The following is a 20,354-nucleotide window of genomic DNA, read 5'->3' on the forward strand; positions in this document are numbered from 1 at the left end:
ACAAAGCCCGTCCGACTTAGTTATTAAATGCCAGGATGTCAGCAGTGAGGATGAAGATCCAGTTTACATACAGCAGGTCCCTCCGAAGCATAAAACGGCGACTCTTCCTTTGTCGCTCATAACTAATCTCCAACGCATGTTGGACGACTACAACCAACGGTTCCCTCTATCCCCTCAACGTTCAGAGGTTCCGTCAGCCCCGGTGATTCCGGCAAATATTCCCCTGGTACCTATTGTAAATCCTGCTCCGCAGATGCCGCCTGCACCTCCAAGACAGGTTCCAGAAAGGTTGTTGCCTCACTATGAGCCTGTAGAGGAAGGCCCTCAGGACACAGAAGAGGGTGAAATCCCAGATGATGATGGGGATGTGGATGACAATGACAATGACGATGATATGGCGGAGTGGGACAATTACCAGGCACAAACACCATCCCCCTCACAGATAGTAACAGGGGATTCACCTCCAGTGGACATAGCCAATTTTCACCAACTGATGGAAAGAGCAGCACACCGTTTTAAACTAACAACGGAGCGCAGAGAGGAAGATTGCTTCCTTTATGATTTCAAGAATCAACCTTATAAACAGACGCATGCTATTCCCATTGTGGAGTTTATTTGGGAAGAAGGCAAGAAATTAATGCAGACACCGAATACCTTGCCAGCACAGGTGCCTCAATTAGAAAAGAAATATAAGGCACCAACAGGAACCCCAGCATGCCTCACGGGTCAGGCTAAACCTGAGTCAGTCGTTACGCAGGCAGCGCAACGTAAGGCGAAAAATCCTGCCTCTACTATCACCACACCTCCGGATCGTGATGGACGTCGGATGGATGCCATAGGGCGTAAATTCTCTTCTATGGCCTCTACTGTGGTTAGAGCAGCTAATGCCTTGGCCATCTTGGGACGATATGACAGACAAGTTTGGGCTGATATTTCGGATGTGGTTCAGGAGTTGCCAGAGCCATCTAAGGTGGAGGCAATGAAGTTGCTCCAAGAGGGAGAAGCGGCATCGGCGGAAATAATCGATTGTGCAGTAGACATCGCCTGCATGGGGTTCCGTCAGCTTGCCGGAGCGGCTGTTCTGCGTAGGCAAGGATGGTTAAGATCGACATCCTTTCGTCAGGAGGTACAGTCCATGATCCTTAACATGGCGTATGACGGCGAGGCGTTATTTGGAAGCCACGTCGATGAAGCTCTACAGTCCATTAAGAAGGATACTGAGACAGCGAGATCGTTAGGAAACCTTCAATTTCAAAGGAGCAATTTTCGTGGTGCACGCGGACGCGGCACCTCCTCAAGTTTTCGAAGGGACAATAAACAATACAAACCTTACAATCAAGGATCCAACCGTTACTCTTATGGCCAGCAATAGCAAGCATCACGACAGCAAACCTCCAAGTCATATAGAGGAAAATCCTCATACAGAGGAACCGCGTCAAAGAGACAGTGACTCTTACCAGACGGACAAGGTTGGAGGTCGAATCTCTCTGTTCTTTTCCCAATGGTCCTCCATCTCAAGGGACCGTTGGGTTTTGGACATTGTAAAAAAGGGACACGCCTTAGAATTCACCAAATTCCCTCCTCCCACACCACCCTCCGGACCACCACCAGCTCACATGAAAGAACTGTTGCATCAAGTTCGACTTTTAAGGCAAAAAGGAGCTATAGAATTGGTGCCAGTGTCTCAAAAGGGAAAAGGTTTTTATTCCCGGTTCTTTCTGATCACAAAGAAAAACGGAGAGTGGAGGCCCATCCTCGATCTAAGGGCACTAAACAAATATATAAAGAGCCAATCCTTCCGTATGATGACGCTAGTAGACATCTTGCGCTTACTCTTGCAGGAAGATTTTCTGGCAACGATAGATCTCCAGGATGCCTATTTTCATATCCCTATATTACAGCGGCATCGGAAGTTCCTGCGTTTTCGAGTGGGTCAACGCGATTACCAATTCAAAGTGTTACCATTTGGCCTGCGCTCGGCCCCTCGAGTGTTCACGAAGGTACTAGCTCCAGTAATAGCGTATTTGCGACTCCAGGGAGTGCAAATATTTCCATACCTGGACGATTTTCTCCTGAAATCTCAGTCAAGTACTCACCTGCGACAACACACACTTCTGTGCCAGGACGTGTTTCGCTCATTGGGTCTGTCCGTAAATGCAGAAAAATCCCAACTTCATCCGTACCAACAAAGAGATTTTCTGGGAGCAACTCTGGAAACTGTATCAGCAAAGGCGTTTCTCTCCCAGGAGCGTCTACAAAAGATGCTGCGACTGGTGTCTCTGATCAGATCAAAAGAGTCAGTTTCTGTGAGACTGTTAAAATCGTTTCTGGGAATGGCGTCATCATCCATTGCCTTGATCCCTCATTGCCGGCTGAGGACACGTCCTATCCAGGAAGCTCTGGATGCTCAGTGGCGTCAGGTAACGGGATCTTTCCACGACATGATATGTGTCACAGATCAAATGAAGTCAGCACTCGCATGGTGGACAATTCCAGCCAACTTGACGGAAGGCATGTCATTTCTGTCGGCGCCGCCGGACAGGACAATCACGACAGATGCCTCATTGGAGGGATGGGGCGCACATCTGGAGGCTCTCTCTGTGAAGGGAAGATGGTCAACACATCAGAGATCTTGGCACATCAACAAGTTGGAGCTGATGGCGATTTTTCTGGCTCTAAAATCATTTCTACCTTTGCTCCAAGGAGAGTCAGTGCTAATACAGACAGACAACACAACCTGTATGCACTATGTGAACAAACAGGGCGGAACAAAATCCCCAAGTCTCTCCAGGTTAGCTCAAAGAATTTGGGACTGGTCTCTCAGTCATCATATCATGATTACGGCAGTACATCTACCAGGAGTATCCAATGTCCTAGCGGATTCCCTAAGCAGGTCCTCCTCGTCGACCCACGAGTGGGAGTTACACCAACCCACTCTAGAGAGGATATTCCAACTATGGGGTCGTCCGCAACTGGATCTCTTTGCTACGCCGGAGAACCGGAAATGCCGAAATTACGCAAGCTGGCATCCCCACAAGGAGTCGCAGGGGAATGCCCTTTTGATAAACTGGTGCAATCTATTTGCGTACGCCTTTCCTCCAATACCCCTCATACCTCGGGTTCTTTGGAAGATGAGGAGACAACCTTGCCACCTGATTCTAATAGCCCCGCGCTGGCCACGACAAGCGTGGTTCTCAGAACTGCTCCTGCTGTCCCAATGCCAACCAATCCTCCTGCAACATCGGACGGATCTGCTCACTATGAGCGAAGGGAGAATTTGTCATCCAAATCCCTCCTCACTGAGCTTATCGGCCTGGAACCTGAACACCATGAGTTCGCCCACCTAGACATCCCGCAGGATTGTAGGGATATTTTGGCCCAAGCAAGAGCACCCTCTACAGTCAGAACGTACAAGTTCAAATGGAAAAGATTCTGCCACTGGTGTGCTGCTAACGGAGTCCATCCGATACATTCCACGGCAGAGCAATTGCTGCCATTCTTCTTGCACCTAGCCAGTTCTGGACTGTCTCATGCAACCTTACGGGTTTTTCTAGCAGCTATTTCCCGTTTCCGGCAAGATGGATCAAGTTCCCTTTGTTCCTCAAGAATAATCCGCCAATTCTTTAAAGGCTTATTCCGAAAATTTCCGCCAGTTCGGCGGCGTCCTCCGTTGTGGCACCTCAACATTGTGTTAGCGCAATTGATGAGACCTCCGTTCGAGCCCATTCACAAGGCCGACCTAAAATATCTAACTTGGAAAGTAGCCCTACTTCTGGCACTAACGTCTTCACGTCGTGTCAGTGACATTCATGCTTTTACCATCAAACCTCCTTTCCTGCAGTTCAAACCGGATGCTGTAGTGTTACGCACCAATCCATCATTTCTACCCAAGGTGCCTACTGACTTTCATATTAATGAGCCAGTAATATTAAAGACCTTTTTTGCCAATCCTCAGACACCTGCAGAGCAAAGATTGCATTCTTTGGACGTGAAGAGGTGTCTAAAGTTCTACATCAGTAAGACAGCTTCGTTCCGAAAATCCGATCAACTTTTTATAGCATATGGACGCTGTCATAAAGGACGTCAGGTTACTAAACCAACGATTGCACGCTGGATTTCGGCAGCTATTGTCTTCTGCCACCAAAGGGCAAATAAACCTCTGCAGTCTCCAGTGAGGGCACACTCCACTAGGGCAGTATCATCATCTACTGCCTTATTTGCTGGAGTATCTTTGCAACACATCTGCAGAGCAGCTACGTGGTCGACCAGACACACGTTTACTAAGCACTACTGTTTGGCAACTTTAAGCGAGGAGGATGCTGCAGTGGGACAGGCAGTGCTGCGCAATCTTTTTAAGTAAGGTGAGCCTCTTCCTCCCACCTCCATATTGTTTCCATTTATATTATGCATTTACAATGTTACAGTTGTTCAATACTGTTTTTATGCATAAGAAGATTGATTATCTTTATATTTTTGAATCTATTTTGGCATGGAAACAATGGTGATTGTTACTGCTAGCTATTCTATATTCAAGCATGTGAATCTATGAAAGACACCCTAATACTGGAGAAGAACAATTGTTACTTACCTGCAAACAGGTGGTTCTCCAGTATTGGTGTCTTTCATAGATTCACATGCGACCCTCCCTCCTCCCTTCAGAGGCTCTCTTCTCCTCATACACTCTACAGTCACTCTTGTGCTACGAAAATCTGAGGTGAGAAGCTCTGAGGGGAAGGTTCTAGAGAGGGGCTGACGCCTGATTGGCTGGAGTTCGGACTTACATAATGACAGAGATAGACTACAAAAGTCTTTTTTCTCTCTCCATTGTATTCCTATGGAGTTTCTCATATAGGTACACTATGGGTGTTTTTACACCTGTATAACGCTAATTATGTGATTATTTATGTATATATTTTGCTATATATATTGCTATTTTATTTACTGTGGGACTCCCACTCCGACGACGGGGAATATTCAAGCATGTGAATCTATGAAAGACACCAATACTGGAGAACCACCTGTTTACAGGTAAGTAACAATTGTTCATCTTCCGGCTTGGTGCATGGCGTCTTCTTCGTAGGTCGCAGGCAACTAGTTTCCAGGTGTGGAGGAGCCAACTAAATACAAAATGTAGGGGTGTATTAGGGGAGTTGCAGGTAGGCCCAATGTGCACCTTACCTGGGGGTCATTACACCCTCAGTTATGCCACCCTCCTGTGGGAGAGGGCATAGACCTAGCCCTGATTGGAGAGGCCTCCCTATCTTCAAAATGGCTGGGACTGAAAGATGCGCTTCACCTAGCCTCCCCCACCTTAGGGGCGGAGTTGGCAGAAGTGGACTTTACCGCCCTAAGTTGAGGTGTAAACCGGGAAGGGGATGTCACCTGCTGCTAACCGCATAGGCTGGGGGGGGTCGCATTACAAAGCCAGCAGGCCTTTGAAGTTTAACTCTCAAGCATCTTGCCAATCCTGGGGTATGGGGTGTGACACCCCTGCCCAGGGTGTGCATTGTTTCTGGACCTAGAGAGCAGAGGCACTCGACCCAGGGTGTCCAGAAACATGTCTGGCAGTGGCATGCTGCCTACAGCCAGTCTGTAACCACACCAGGGTTAGTAGGTTTTCAGGGGGCACCTCTGAGGTGCCCTCCGGGTACATGGTTTGATAAATCCCACACTAGCATCAGTGTGGGTTTGATTGAGAGGAGTAGTTTGGTACCAAACACCTCTTTGTTCACTGAAGCCATCATGGGGCTGTGAGTTATCGAGTTTTCGGCCCATGTACTCTCAATGGCATCCCTGGCACTTACAATATTAAAGTATAGGCCCTAATATTGTAGAGGCAAATCTGCTCATGCAGATATGCGCACGCCTCAGATATAGTGCACCCAGTCCTAGGCCTGGTAAGTCCTGCTAGAGGGGTGGCTTACCTGTATCTTAGGCAGTGCTGGCTGGCATGGTAGTGTGCCATGTCGACTTTGTCATTTTGTCTGCACCAAGCCATGCATAATGCAGTGGTATTCTGCAGGGCCTAGGTGAGGGGTCCCTAGGGGACCCTCCTCAGTCCCAATGCAATAGGTGCCCAGGGATCATTTTCTAGGGACGTACAGAGGGCTCGAAGGGACAATTGTGAAACAGTTTTAGGGAAAGAACACTGGTACTGGGAACATGGACAGCAGGGTCCCAGTACACTTCAGTCAAAGTTGCATGGAAAACACGGCAAAAAGTGTGTGTGGGGGTATTGCAACAGAACCCCATTTCATCACAAGATTCAGTTTGGAGATCTGCACAGTGGCACAAACTGATGACGTGTAAGGGAATTGCTGAAGAACATTCTCTGCATCCTGTCTGGCACCTATTTACAAGCTGATGAATCTGCAGCTAAATAGAGTATCCACCATAAAGAGCATTATGGACGGTGGGTAACCTGTTCTTTTTGACTCTGTTTAAATGTGCTATCTCTGTAACTGGAGAAATAAAAAATCTTAAAGCTCACTCTTAATGCTTGATATTCTGTTCTCTTCCTTTCCTTCCTCTAACTCTCCTATTTCTCTTAGTTAAGTTAACCTGCTGTTACAGTTCGCACACAAATTTTAAACTTTGCTTTTCTTATTATACCCATGGATTCCAGATGGGGGAAGAACTACTTCCTTTCCTCTGAAGCAGAGTGAAGGCTCCCACCCAGCTATTAAGATGGAAGACAAAGGTGTTCCTGAGGCAGCTAACCGGGGAGAGAAGAGCGGGCATGGTAGCCGAATAAGCGAACTGTCTGTGGGTGATAAGTATTCACCGAAGGTGAGTGTAAAGGGAGGGCATGACGAGGCGTGTATCAATTTGGAAAGGAGTAAAGCATGACTTGGAGAGGAAATAGGGCTTTAGAACCTGTTTGAAAGAATTGATGACTGAAGTCGATTCTGAGAATGAATTTAGACAGAAGAGTGAACATAGCACTTAGGAATGATCTTGTTTTGAATTCCTAAGGGCTTTGTATGTTGAAGCAATAAAGACTCGTGTAGGTGTAGGATGGAGAAAGCATGTAGAGTTCATCAGATATGCTGGGACATAGATTACAGAGCAAAAGGACTGCATTTTTTCTATCTGGTCTAGGTGTGAATTGGTCAAAATCCTTTATTTTCACCTTCAAGCCTGGTTATATTTTAACTTCACAACAAGATTTAGTAAATAGGCTGACTTCGGAACCTGCTACATTCTGATATTTAGTGATCCTGTCTGTAGGAAGCTGGGTACTTGTTTGCTGTAACCCCCAACCCCCCTTCCTGCCTACACACACACACACACTTCTTGCCTGGTATTTAATGCACCTTTGACTGAAGTGTACTGGGTTCCTGCTAACCAGGTCCCCAGTACCAGTCTACTTTCCCCAAAATTCTACAATAATTTACCCAATTGCAAAACCTTAGCACCCTTTGTAAGTTCCTAGTTAATAGTACCCCTGGTAGTTGGGACCTGAGGTGCTAAAGAAGGCCCTTAAGGCAGCAGCACGAATTGTGCCACCCTAAGGGACCCCTCACAAAGCACATTGAAGACCGCCTTTGCAGGCTGCGTGTCTTAGTGCAGACAAAAGTGAAAACACAACATGTCACACATCCCTGTGTGCCATGTCCCTTACCCCTACATGGAGTATCTATAACTCACCCCTACAGCAGGGTACTGAATATTACATGCGAGGGCATATCTGCATGAGCAGATATGCCCCTGTGCTGGTCAGTCCTGTTACTACCAGTACAAGTGACCCAGGAATCTATTTTAAAACATGTCTTGGACACTGGTGAAAACGAGTTCCCCAGCTACATGATCGTTTCACTGAAAATAGAGATGTTTGGTACCAAACAACTTGTATTGGTAAACCCACACTGATGCCAGTGTTTGATTTACGAATGCATGCACCTCAGAGGGCACCCCGAAAACCTACCAGCCTCTAGTGTGCTTGCTGACTGGTTTCTGCCAGCCTGTCACCTGAGACGCTGTTCTCACCTCCTTGGGTGAGAGCCTTTGATCTTAAGAGACCCAGAACTAAAGCCTTTCCAGGAAGAGGATGTAACACCCCCTTCACGGGGTGACCTGCTGATTAGCCTCCTTGGACCGGCAAGCTTCAAAGAAGCTGCTGCCTTTGCAATGCAAATCTGGCTCCCATCGCAGGAGAGGATGCCACCCCCTCTGTCCAGAGCCCCCTTGGCACCTGGACAGGTGGGTAGGAGCGCCATCTCCAAGCTAGTACCACCCCTAAGGTGGGCTACTGTGAGGTATACACGATTTTTCAGAAGTAGCCATCTTTGTGGTGGCATGCTTAGGAATTCTGGGAAAGTGTTATGCCCACTTCCCACAGGAAATGGTCATATAGGGTGCGTAGTGACCCCCAAGGGTCAGTAGCCCATTGGCGACTACTCTACACTCCCTTAACACTCCTAAATTTAGTGTTTAGGGGAGTCCCTTGCACCAGAGAAAACGATCCTAATGAACTAAGAAGAGGGAGGACACCGAAGAGCAGAGAGAAGCAGCTGACCTGTTACCAACCCTGCCAGCATGTCTGTATCCCTCATCGCAAACGGCCCCAAAGTTGACTCGTCTTGCAGCTGTGACTCCAGAAACTTTGGTGGACTGCCTGCCTAAAAAAAGACTCAACGCCTTCCATGAACAGAGGACCTGTTCTAAATAAATCTCCAAAAGAGAAGACTGAGGCCTCCGGAACTGCCAAAACCCGACACCCGAAACCACCACTGCACCCATCGCCTCCGACCCCAGTTGAAGTGGACCACCTTTGTCAACAAGGTTGCCTGGCCCTCAAAAGCTCAGGTCCTGTGTGTTTTCACCCCTCCTGGACTCCCTTATGTCGCCTGTAGCCTCTGCAAGCAGACCCCCTCAACAGCGACTGCTCCAGTAAGGAAATACCCGACTCCTAGGGACACCCCCTGCAACCATCATGCTTGGCCTTGAAGAAGAGGACTATAGGTGTGCCCTAGCATGCAAGGCCTGAGCCCACTTCCTGGTTCAGCCCTACTGGCTTCGTAGCCAGAGCCTGCAGCCTCTTTTTACAGTGACCGGTCCCCATTGAAACGTATTGGGATCCTGACGCTGATATGCACCCTGCACTTGGCTGCCCTCGTGCCGCTAGGGGTGTACTGTTGGTTCTGCCTTAGACCCTGCCCATCACTCACCTTAACTTCTGGAGCTTGATCCTGTAAGTTGATGTACTGTACCTGTTTGCTGAACTTGTTCTTCCTTCCATAAAATAACATTGCAGAACTCCAGAAATTGCAGTGTCCACTTCTTAAAGTGAATAGAATTTATATTTAAAATTGTACATACCTGAACGATTTTTCTCGGATGGCAAGTCCTATATAAAGGCACTTGGTATTTTTCGAAATTGGTGCGGATCTCCTTCTTGATGTCATTTATTAATCATTGTGTGTATTTTGCATATGTCTTGCACTCCTCTGTGTTAAGCCTTAGACTTCTCGACCACACTACCACCTAATAGAGTACTTTGGGATTGCATAATAAGCCCCTGTTCACTCTTAAGGAAACCCCTGGACTCTTTACACTGTATATCTGATTTTTGATATAGCACATACAGAGCCAGCTTCCTAGATTTTGGGGGACATCTAAGATGAGAATGTGGAGCAATGTGCGGCATTTGCTTACATTTAACGTTTTGAACATTATTGCCGCTTTCTATGATAGGCCCAATAGCTCTTATTAAAATGGTGGCGTTCCCAAGATTGTTCTATTTCTTCCTTGATCTCCCCCTTACTTTACCATGCTGGTCTTTTAAGGATTTGGATCAATTTCTTAGCATGTGAATATGGGCATCTGACCGTTGCTGGGTCCCTATATCCTACTAAAATTACGTACAGAGTTGGCTGCCCAAATATAGTGGGCATCTAGATTGATATCTGGCCACTCCCTGAGCGAAATGGGCCTCCAAGAGAAGAATTTAACTGGTAGCTCTGTACAGTAAATGCTGTTCCCTGTGAATCTGTTGCGATTTAAATCACCCACTATGTTGTGAATTGCACTATTTTGTCTGAGACACAGTTGCTCAGTTCCCAAAACTGTACTTCCCTAGGCCCCAACTGTTCCTTTGCTAGGCCTTCGAGTGCACACAGGCTAAATTCGATGTTGGATTGAGTAAGGGCAAACTACGAATGGAGATTTATTCTCTAATGGAGCGTTGTTTGATTTATTTGATGTAGTAATGAACTATAACGTCCTAGCTGGACAATTCCTGACATATTGTCCGACTAAATATTAAAGGATCTAATTCACATGAAATCTACTGTACTTCCTACATACAAAGTTACCAATACAATACATACTACCGGAGATGGTAAATTATCCAGATCGATTTATAGAGCACATGTACACCATATGGGTCTGTCTAACACTAATGTTGGCAGATTTTTTTAACGATTCTGTGTGGCTCAAAATACTATTGTACCCCAATTAGTTTTTGCACTATTTAAGTATATTCAATTTGACATGCTAAATTAAAGTTTACATTAGGATTGATTCTATCTGTTCCTGTTTCCATGCAGTTGGAGCAGATCTAACCCATATCCTGTGGTCTTTTGTTTCACTGCCTCACTATTGGGGTGATATCAATCAATGCACTACTGGCTCGTATTACTGGTTGTCAGATTCAATAACAACTTGTTTGCTGGGTCTCTTTTCACACCGCAAGGTGGATAAAGCACCTGGGAAATTTGTTGTCCTTGCATTACTTCTAGCAAGATGTAATAGTACAATGAATTGGAAAATGGCTGCCCCACTACGTAGGAGAAATGGGATATACTGCTTCCATCATACGGCTTGAAGTGGAGAGCATGCACCTACTTAGGGAGGAACGTGTTGGTGTACCCAAAATATTAATTGCTCAATCATGAGATATCATGTTAGAATCCTTGAAGTCCAACAAGAATAATTATGAACGCCCACCCCCAGATGCTCCAGAAATCCAGGTTGTAATAGAATATGTTTATTTGAGTTTGAGTTGTAGTATGGGCCCTGATCTATACAGTTCTTTATAGTTATTTCTAATAGTTTGGCAAATTATATGGAAAGCCACAGTAGATAACAGTAGTGAAGGGGTGAAACCGTGCAAATACATTTCTAAAGGATCTTATTGTTTTTTTCCTTGACTTTTGGATAGGTGGGAGGGTACGTGCGAGTTGACACATGTTTATTGATAAGAAATGAGGCTGTATAACAGAAAATGCACACCGGTTTATTTACTGTATTTACTGCTCCCCATAACTTTGAATAGCTTTGAGCATTTGTAATCCTGTTGCCAAAGTAACACATTTTTAGCAAATAAAATATTATTTTTTAAATAGAGAGGAAAAGGATATAGTTCACAGTTGGAAGAGAGAATTGGGTGGAATGAGCGACAGCAAAGTCTCCACTAAGAAGCAGATGTTTTGATGTTGTTGGACAAGGAAAAGAAAAATTAAAAAGTGCTGTGAAGAAGGGAGGGAAAGCAGCAAAGCACTGTTAACACAGAATAAACAGTTCCCAAAATGCGTTATTTTTCCCCTATAGGAACTGTTGGCATTACTGAAATGTGTGGAAGCTGAAATAGCAAACTACGAGGCATGTCTAAAGGAGGAGGTGGAGAAGAGGAAGAAGTTTAAGGTAGGTTTTTGTCTTGAGTGTTTTTGGGCCGAAGCCTACCAAAGCGCATGGCTGTTTGGTTTGCTAATGACTTCTTGTGGGCATTCTGAAAGCTTTGTTGGGAATGTATTTCGCCCATTGCTTACTATTGGCTTTGGAGTTTGTAACTCACGGTTGCTTGCTTTCTATTTGCTGGCTTTATTTATTTTCTGAGTACAACCCTCCCGTGGACCATTGCCTGTTTACTGTACCCTTCCGAGTACTCACTTTCTTAAACAAGCCTTTAAATCTTGTTCTTATTTTGTCACATTTGCTGTGTAGTCAAAGACAGGTCAAATTTCAGACTCTGTCTTCCAAGAGAGCTTGGTGTTTACTTTTCTTTCTCTGACTTCAAAGTGAGAGAATCTGTGTGTTAATCCTTCTGGATACCCATGCGAGAGGAGAGTCTGTAGGATGTTATTTTTTCTAGCACATTACAAAATGAACTGTGCTGATATTTCAGAATTAGATATGTACAAATGAAGCACATTTTTTAAATTATGAAGTGTGGTGGAAACAAATATTTGAAAACAGTCAAAACACGTGTACTCTGGGTGATGACATTTCTCTCACACAGTTTTTGTGCTGTACAACTGAATGCCTGTGTAAATGTAATGGCCATTTCAATTGAAAATGTGTTCTCTGTAATGAAATTGCACTACCACACCATACACACGCTACACTATGCCCCTCCACTTTACACCACTCCACTCTACTCCACTCTACACCACCCTACTCCACTCTATTCTATGACACTCTGACACGCCACGCCCTTCTACGAAATGCCACTGTTCTCTAAGACCCTCCACTGTAAGACACACTATGACACGCCATGTTACTCCACTCTACGCCCCTCCACTGCACACCACTTACCCTACTCCACTCTACCCACCCCACCCCAGTCCACTCCAATCTACTTCACTCCACCCCATTCTAACCTATTCCAGTCCACTACAATCTAGCCCAGTCCAATCTGAACTCCACTCTATTCTACTTCACTCCAACCAATATTCACCACCCCAATTTACCACAGTTTACCCCACTCTACATAATCTACTGCATTCCACTCTACACCAGTCTACTCCATTCCAGTCTACCCCCCTCTACCGCACTCCGCTCCAGTCTATCCCAAACTACCACCCTCCACTCTGCCCCAATCTACCCCACTCTGCCCCAATCTACTCCACTGCACCCCAGTCTACAACCATCTAGAGCAATCTAATCTACCCCACCCCATTATACCCCGCTCCAATCTACCACCCCACTCCAATCTGCCTCACTCCAATCTACTCTACTGCACTCCACTCAAATATACCCCACCCCACTCCAGTGTACACCACCTCACTCCAGTCTACCCCACAATACTCTAGTCTACCCCATCTCACTCCTGTATACCCCAATCTACCACTCCCAACTCCACTGTACCCCATTCCAGTCTACACCAGTCCAGCCCACTCCAATCTACCCCACTCCGCTATACCAAACTCCATTCTACCCCACTCCAATCTACCCCACTTCTCTCCACTCCAATCTACCCCACTTCACTCCAGTCTACTTCACTCACTGCACTCCACCCCTCCCCACTCTCTCGTACCACTCAACCCCAACTCACTCCAGTACCCACCTCAATCCTGTCTACCACCTTCAACTCCACTCTACCCCATTCAGTCTACCCCACTGCACCCAAATCTACCCCAATCTACATCAGTCTACCCCACCCCACTGTGCCCTACACCAGTTTACCCTACTCCAGTCTACCTCAGGCAATCTACCCCACTCCACTTCAATCTACTCCACTCCACTCTACCACGCTCCTCTCCACCCCACCCCACTCCTCTCCACCGCACTCCAATACAATCTACTTTACCCCACTCCTATCTACTCTACTCCAGTGTACCTACCCCACCCACTCTACCCCACTCCAATCTACACAATTCCACTCCAGTCTTCCCCTCTCCTCTACACTACAATCTACCTCACTCCAATATACTCCACTCCAACCTACCTTAATCTTCCACACTCCAATCTACCTCACTCAGCTCCACCCCAATCTACCTCACTCCACCCTAATGTACTACACCACACTGTATTCTACCCCACCCCACTCTTGTCTACCCCAATCTACCACCCTCAACTCCACTCGACCTCAATCTACCCCACTTCACCCCAATCTACATCAGTCCACCCCTCTCCAATGTTCCCCACCCCACTATACCCTACTTCAATCTACTTCACTCCATTCCAATCAACCACTCTAATCTACCCCACTCACTCCACTACAGTGTAATTCACTCCAATCTTTTCCACTCAAGTCTACCTCACTACACTCACTCTAACCCAGTCTACCTCACCCAACTCAAATCTACCTTTGTTCCAATCTACCCCACTGCAATCTACCCAACTCCACCCGACAGCACTCAGATCTACCGCTCTCACCCCATCTACCCCACTCCCATCCACTCTCCACTACTATCTATCCCACCCCACTCCATTCTACCCCACTCCTCTCCAATCCACCCCAATCTAAATCACTTCAATGTACCACAGTCTATCCCACTTCACCACAGTCCACCCCACTCCTCTCTAATCTACCCCACTCCAGTCTACCACATTCCACCTACCCCACTCCGAACCAATCTACCCCACCCCAATCCAACCCACTCATATCTACCCCTCCTTCTCGAAAGTTGGTGTCTGTTGCCGTATACCCCCACTTTTTGCCTGGCTATTGATGCAACTTTGACTGGGTCTCTGCTAACCAGGTTCCCATCAAATTCAGATCCCCCTGTAAGTTCCTAGTAAATTGTACCACTGGTAACTAGGAATTGGGACTGAAGAGGGTCCCCTAGGGACCATTCACCAAGGCCCTTCAAACTGCCACTGCAGCCTGTATGCTTTGGTGCTGACAAAAACAACAAAGTCGACATGGCACACTGCCATGTGAACCTGTATTCACATGTAGGGGTTTGCCCAAATGATCCCACAATACCTGGACAAGGCACAATCTAGACAAGAGGAAATAGTATCTTATGGGAATGAATTATTACAAATGTAATTTCCACTGTGAACATTTAAATTAGTCACTGGTGATGTATTTGCTGATACAAAGCATTATTTATTCAGATTTTTTAAGGAGCATGGTAATCTTCACTCAGTGTGCCAGTACCTGAAGTGTGCACAGTGAAACACTCTTGACAAACAGTCATACATATATCACACAAAATGAAAGGGAAAAAGAACCAGAAAAAATACTGTGCTGTACATGTTCTGAATTTATAATTTGCGTAGCAACTAGAAACTTTCTTCCAGTTATTCTTACATACTATGGCTGTGCTTCTTAATGATTACACAATCCATAGGGAAAGTAGTCTATAACAGGAACATCCACGGAGGACTAATTTGCCCTCTGTTTCCAAGTGTGTGTCCACAAGTTATATTACCTCCTGTATGGACGTTGCAATAATTAAGAAGCACAGCCATAGTATGTTAGAGCAACTGGAGGACTGAGGAAAGTTTCTAGTTGCCCACCCAAATTGTACATTTAGAACTTGTCCAGCACAGACCTTTTTCTTGTTCTCTTTCTCTTCCATCTTGTGTGATATATGTATAATTCTTTGTCATGAGTGTTTTACTATGCACACTTCAGGTACCTGTAGCCTGAATGAAGATTACCATGCTTGTTAAAAAATCTTTCTATAATCAAATGCATCCCCAGTGACTAATTGAAAATAAAATTCATGGTGAATATTACATTTGTAATAATTCATTCCCATAAGATATCATTTCCTCTTGTCTAGAGTGTGTGCCATGTCAAAGCAGAGGTACCTAAGGTATGGTTAAGTTACCCCTCTAGCAGGCCTTACAAGCCCTAAGGGAGGGTGCACTATACCTTAGGTGGGGGCGTATCTGCACGAGCCCCTACCATATGTTTTATTTTTTATTGTTTTGTTAAATCTTTTTATTGAACCTCCTTCGACACAGATTCATCCAATTGTTAATGCTACATTGGTGAAGCATATTTCCATCTGCGCAACACATTTATACACACATTTGTATAATGGCCTCAACCGGAGGACTATATATTAACAAACCCCCTGCCCTATATTACGGTGCAGTCTCCCTCCTCCCTCCACCCCTCCCCACTCTCTCGTACCACTCAACCCCAACTCACTCCAGTACCCACCTCAATCCTGTCTACCACCTTCAACTCCACTCTACCCCATTCAGTCTACCCCACTGCACCCAAATCTACCCCAATCTACATCAGTCTACCCCACCCCACTGTGCCCTACACCAGTTTACCCTACTCCAGTCTACCTCAGGCAATCTACCCCACTCCACTTCAATCTACTCCACTCCACTCTACCACGCTCCTCTCCACCCCACCCCACTCCTCTCCACCGCACTCCAATACAATCTACTTTACCCCACTCCTATCTACTCTACTCCAGTGTACCTACCCCACCCACTCTACCCCACTCCAATCTACACAATTCCACTCCAGTCTTCCCCTCTCCTCTACACTACAATCTACCTCACTCCAATATACTCCACTCCAACCTACCTTAATCTTCCACACTCCAATCTACCTCACTCAGCTCCACCCCAATCTACCTCACTCCACCCTAATGTACTACACCACACTGTATTCTACCCCACCCCACTCTTGTCTACCCCAATCTACCACCCTCAACTCCACTCGACCTCAATCTACCCCACTTCACCCCAATCTACATCAGTCCACCCCTCTCCAATGTTCCCCACCCCACTATACCCTACTTCAATCTACTTCACTCCATTCCAATCAACCACTCTAATCTACCCCACTCACTCCACTACAGTGTAATTCACTCCAATCTTTTCCACTCAAGTCTACCTCACTACACTCACTCTAACCCAGTCTACCTCACCCAACTCAAATCTACCTTTGTTCCAATCTACCCCACTGCAATCTACCCAACTCCACCCGACAGCACTCAGATCTACCGCTCTCACCCCATCTACCCCACTCCCATCCACTCTCCACTACTATCTATCCCACCCCACTCCATTCTACCCCACTCCTCTCCAATCCACCCCAATCTAAATCACTTCAATGTACCACAGTCTATCCCACTTCACCACAGTCCACCCCACTCCTCTCTAATCTACCCCACTCCAGTCTACCACATTCCACCTACCCCACTCCGAACCAATCTACCCCACCCCAATCCAACCCACTCATATCTACCCCTCCTTCTCGAAAGTTGGTGTCTGTTGCCGTATACCCCCACTTTTTGCCTGGCTATTGATGCAACTTTGACTGGGTCTCTGCTAACCAGGTTCCCATCAAATTCAGATCCCCCTGTAAGTTCCTAGTAAATTGTACCACTGGTAACTAGGAATTGGGACTGAAGAGGGTCCCCTAGGGACCATTCACCAAGGCCCTTCAAACTGCCACTGCAGCCTGTATGCTTTGGTGCTGACAAAAACAACAAAGTCGACATGGCACACTGCCATGTGAACCTGTATTCACATGTAGGGGTTTGCCCAAATGATCCCACAATACCTGGACAAGGCACAATCTAGACAAGAGGAAATAGTATCTTATGGGAATGAATTATTACAAATGTAATTTCCACTGTGAACATTTAAATTAGTCACTGGTGATGTATTTGCTGATACAAAGCATTATTTATTCAGATTTTTTAAGGAGCATGGTAATCTTCACTCAGTGTGCCAGTACCTGAAGTGTGCACAGTGAAACACTCTTGACAAACAGTCATACATATATCACACAAAATGAAAGGGAAAAAGAACCAGAAAAAATACTGTGCTGTACATGTTCTGAATTTATAATTTGCGTAGCAACTAGAAACTTTCTTCCAGTTATTCTTACATACTATGGCTGTGCTTCTTAATGATTACACAATCCATAGGGAAAGTAGTCTATAACAGGAACATCCACGGAGGACTAATTTGCCCTCTGTTTCCAAGTGTGTGTCCACAAGTTATATTACCTCCTGTATGGACGTTGCAATAATTAAGAAGCACAGCCATAGTATGTTAGAGCAACTGGAGGACTGAGGAAAGTTTCTAGTTGCCCACCCAAATTGTACATTTAGAACTTGTCCAGCACAGACCTTTTTCTTGTTCTCTTTCTCTTCCATCTTGTGTGATATATGTATAATTCTTTGTCATGAGTGTTTTACTATGCACACTTCAGGTACCTGTAGCCTGAATGAAGATTACCATGCTTGTTAAAAAATCTTTCTATAATCAAATGCATCCCCAGTGACTAATTGAAAATAAAATTCATGGTGAATATTACATTTGTAATAATTCATTCCCATAAGATATCATTTCCTCTTGTCTAGAGTGTGTGCCATGTCAAAGCAGAGGTACCTAAGGTATGGTTAAGTTACCCCTCTAGCAGGCCTTACAAGCCCTAAGGGAGGGTGCACTATACCTTAGGTGGGGGCGTATCTGCACGAGCCCCTACCATATGTTTTATTTTTTATTGTTTTGTTAAATCTTTTTATTGAACCTCCTTCGACACAGATTCATCCAATTGTTAATGCTACATTGGTGAAGCATATTTCCATCTGCGCAACACATTTATACACACATTTGTATAATGGCCTCAACCGGAGGACTATATATTAACAAACCCCCTGCCCTATATTACGGTGCAGTCTCCCTCCTCCCTCTGGCTTTTCTCCAATGTCCTCTGGAGCAACTCATTCTTCTAAATGAACCCCACATACTGCTCATTACCAGTATTTTGTCTTCCCGTGAACCTGCGGTTCATGCATTGGGGATTGCCTCAGTTATACCTCCCCCATGCTAGCCCTGACTTAGTTGTGTCTCTTGAGTGTCACCTCGTCGTGTAGCCTCCCCTCCTTCCGTGTCTTCATCACTCTCTCCTTGTCTTCATCACTCTCTCCTTGTCTTCATCACTCTCTCCTTCATCCCTCTTCATGCTGCCTATGAACGCTTACGTCGTCCTCCAGCTTTTCATCTCTACGTGTCCTTTTCATATACATCTCCTCCGCTCGTGCCCATTCTAATACATCCTTTCGCCATAGATCTATGGAAGGCCTCCTCTCACTCATCCATCCTATGGCCACCCTCCTTTTTGCCAGCACCAACGCTAAATGCAGAAATGCCCATCCTATTTTTTCCTTCATGGGTTTCTTAACCATGCCCAAAAGACATATCCTCAGAACTGCCTCCCGAGTTAGTCCAGTCAACTTCCTCATTTGTTCCGCCACCTCCTGCCAAAACTGTAGAACTGCCTGGCATTCCCAAGCCATATGGAAGAACGAGGCCCCATCCACCCCACATCTGTTGCAAACTGCCCCACTTCCCACATATATTCTGCTAAGTTTGATCAGTGTTATATATGTTCAGTGCACGTAATTAAAGCGAGTCAACCTGAAGCGTGCATTACGGGACACCGTCCGAACCAGCTCACATGCCGCATTACATTTTGTGTCTTCAAAGGGGCCTCCTAAATTCTCCTCCTATGCCCTTAAAACCTGCATTTCCCTCACTTCTCTGTTGTCCCTACCATATTTAAGTCTATTCTTAATATTGTAAGTGCCAGGGAAGCCATAGAGAGTACATGGGCTGGAAACTCGACCCCTCAAGTTCCCCAGAACTATGGTGGCTTCACTTTACCCCGGAACGTTTGTTACTGGAAGAAAGTGCCCTCTTTTTGCCTACAACCCACTGCCCTGGCATAGGTCAGCCACCCTTTTAGCTGGGTGCACTATACCAGTGGTAAAGATACAGGTGCATGAGCTCTGTACCCCTGCAGTGTCTAAGCCCATTCTTGGACATTGTAAGTGGAGTACTGCCATTAAGAGTATATGGTGCTGGGAGTTTGTCATTACGAACTCCACAGCACCATAATGGCTTTACTGAAAACTGGGAAGTTTGGTATCAAACTTCTCAGCACATTAATCCCACACTGATGTCAGTGTTGAATTTAATGGAAAATGCACTCACAGAGCATCTTAGAGATGCCCCCTGAAAAATGACCTAACCCTAATGTCCTGGCTGAGTGGCTGCTCACCAGCTGCCACCACCAAACATGTTTCTGGACGCCTGGGTCGAGTGCCTGCTGCACTCGAGGTCTGAAACAATGCACATCCTTGCACCATGTGCCAAGCCTCCTCCCCCAGTATGAATATGGTCCATGAAGGTGATGCTTCAAAGGCTTGCCGCCTTTGTGAGCTACCCCAGCCCTTTGTTGCTTCCAGCAATTGTCTCTCACCGGTTCCGACTCCCACTTTGGGTGGGATAATCGGCAGGAAAAACAAGTGAGGAATGGAGGTGTGCCCACCTTTGCCAACCCCACCCCTCAGGTGGGGTAGGGGAGAGGAAGTACAACTCTCAGTCCCCGCCATCTTGCAAATGAGGGGACCCAGCCAACCAGAGAGAGGCATATGCCCCCTTCCCACTGGAGTGTGGCATGATAGGGTGTGTACCCACCCCAAGGAGGGACCCATTGTTCCCAACCTTTACTTACCTGTAAAACCCCTAAATCTAGTATTATGGGGCAACTCCAAACTGCCTCCTCAGACAAGAACCGATCAAAAGAAGAGAAGAGGGCCGAAGAAGCCGTGCTAAACTAACAAGAGAAGGAAGCCCACTGACTTGGCCCCAGCCCTAGCGATCTGTCCTCACCTCGAACCTGCTCCAGC

At 46.1% G+C, this 20,354-nt stretch overlaps 1 protein-coding gene across 1 annotated transcript in view; it reads left to right on the forward strand.

The window, feature by feature from the left end:
- BAP1 (BRCA1 associated deubiquitinase 1) overlaps positions 1–20,354 on the forward strand; it is a 196,315-nt gene that overhangs the window by 152,716 nt on the left and 23,245 nt on the right. Inside the window, exons 14-15 of the mRNA XM_085625184.1 lie at positions 6,626–6,789; positions 11,554–11,646. Of these exons, the coding sequence (XP_085481310.1) occupies positions 6,626–6,789; positions 11,554–11,646 (257 nt within the window). The remainder of the gene's footprint in view (positions 1–6,625; positions 6,790–11,553; positions 11,647–20,354) is intronic.

Source organism: Triturus cristatus, chromosome 9 (genome assembly GCF_964204655.1).
Source record: "Triturus cristatus chromosome 9, aTriCri1.1, whole genome shotgun sequence".
NCBI lineage: Eukaryota > Metazoa > Chordata > Amphibia > Caudata > Salamandridae > Triturus > Triturus cristatus.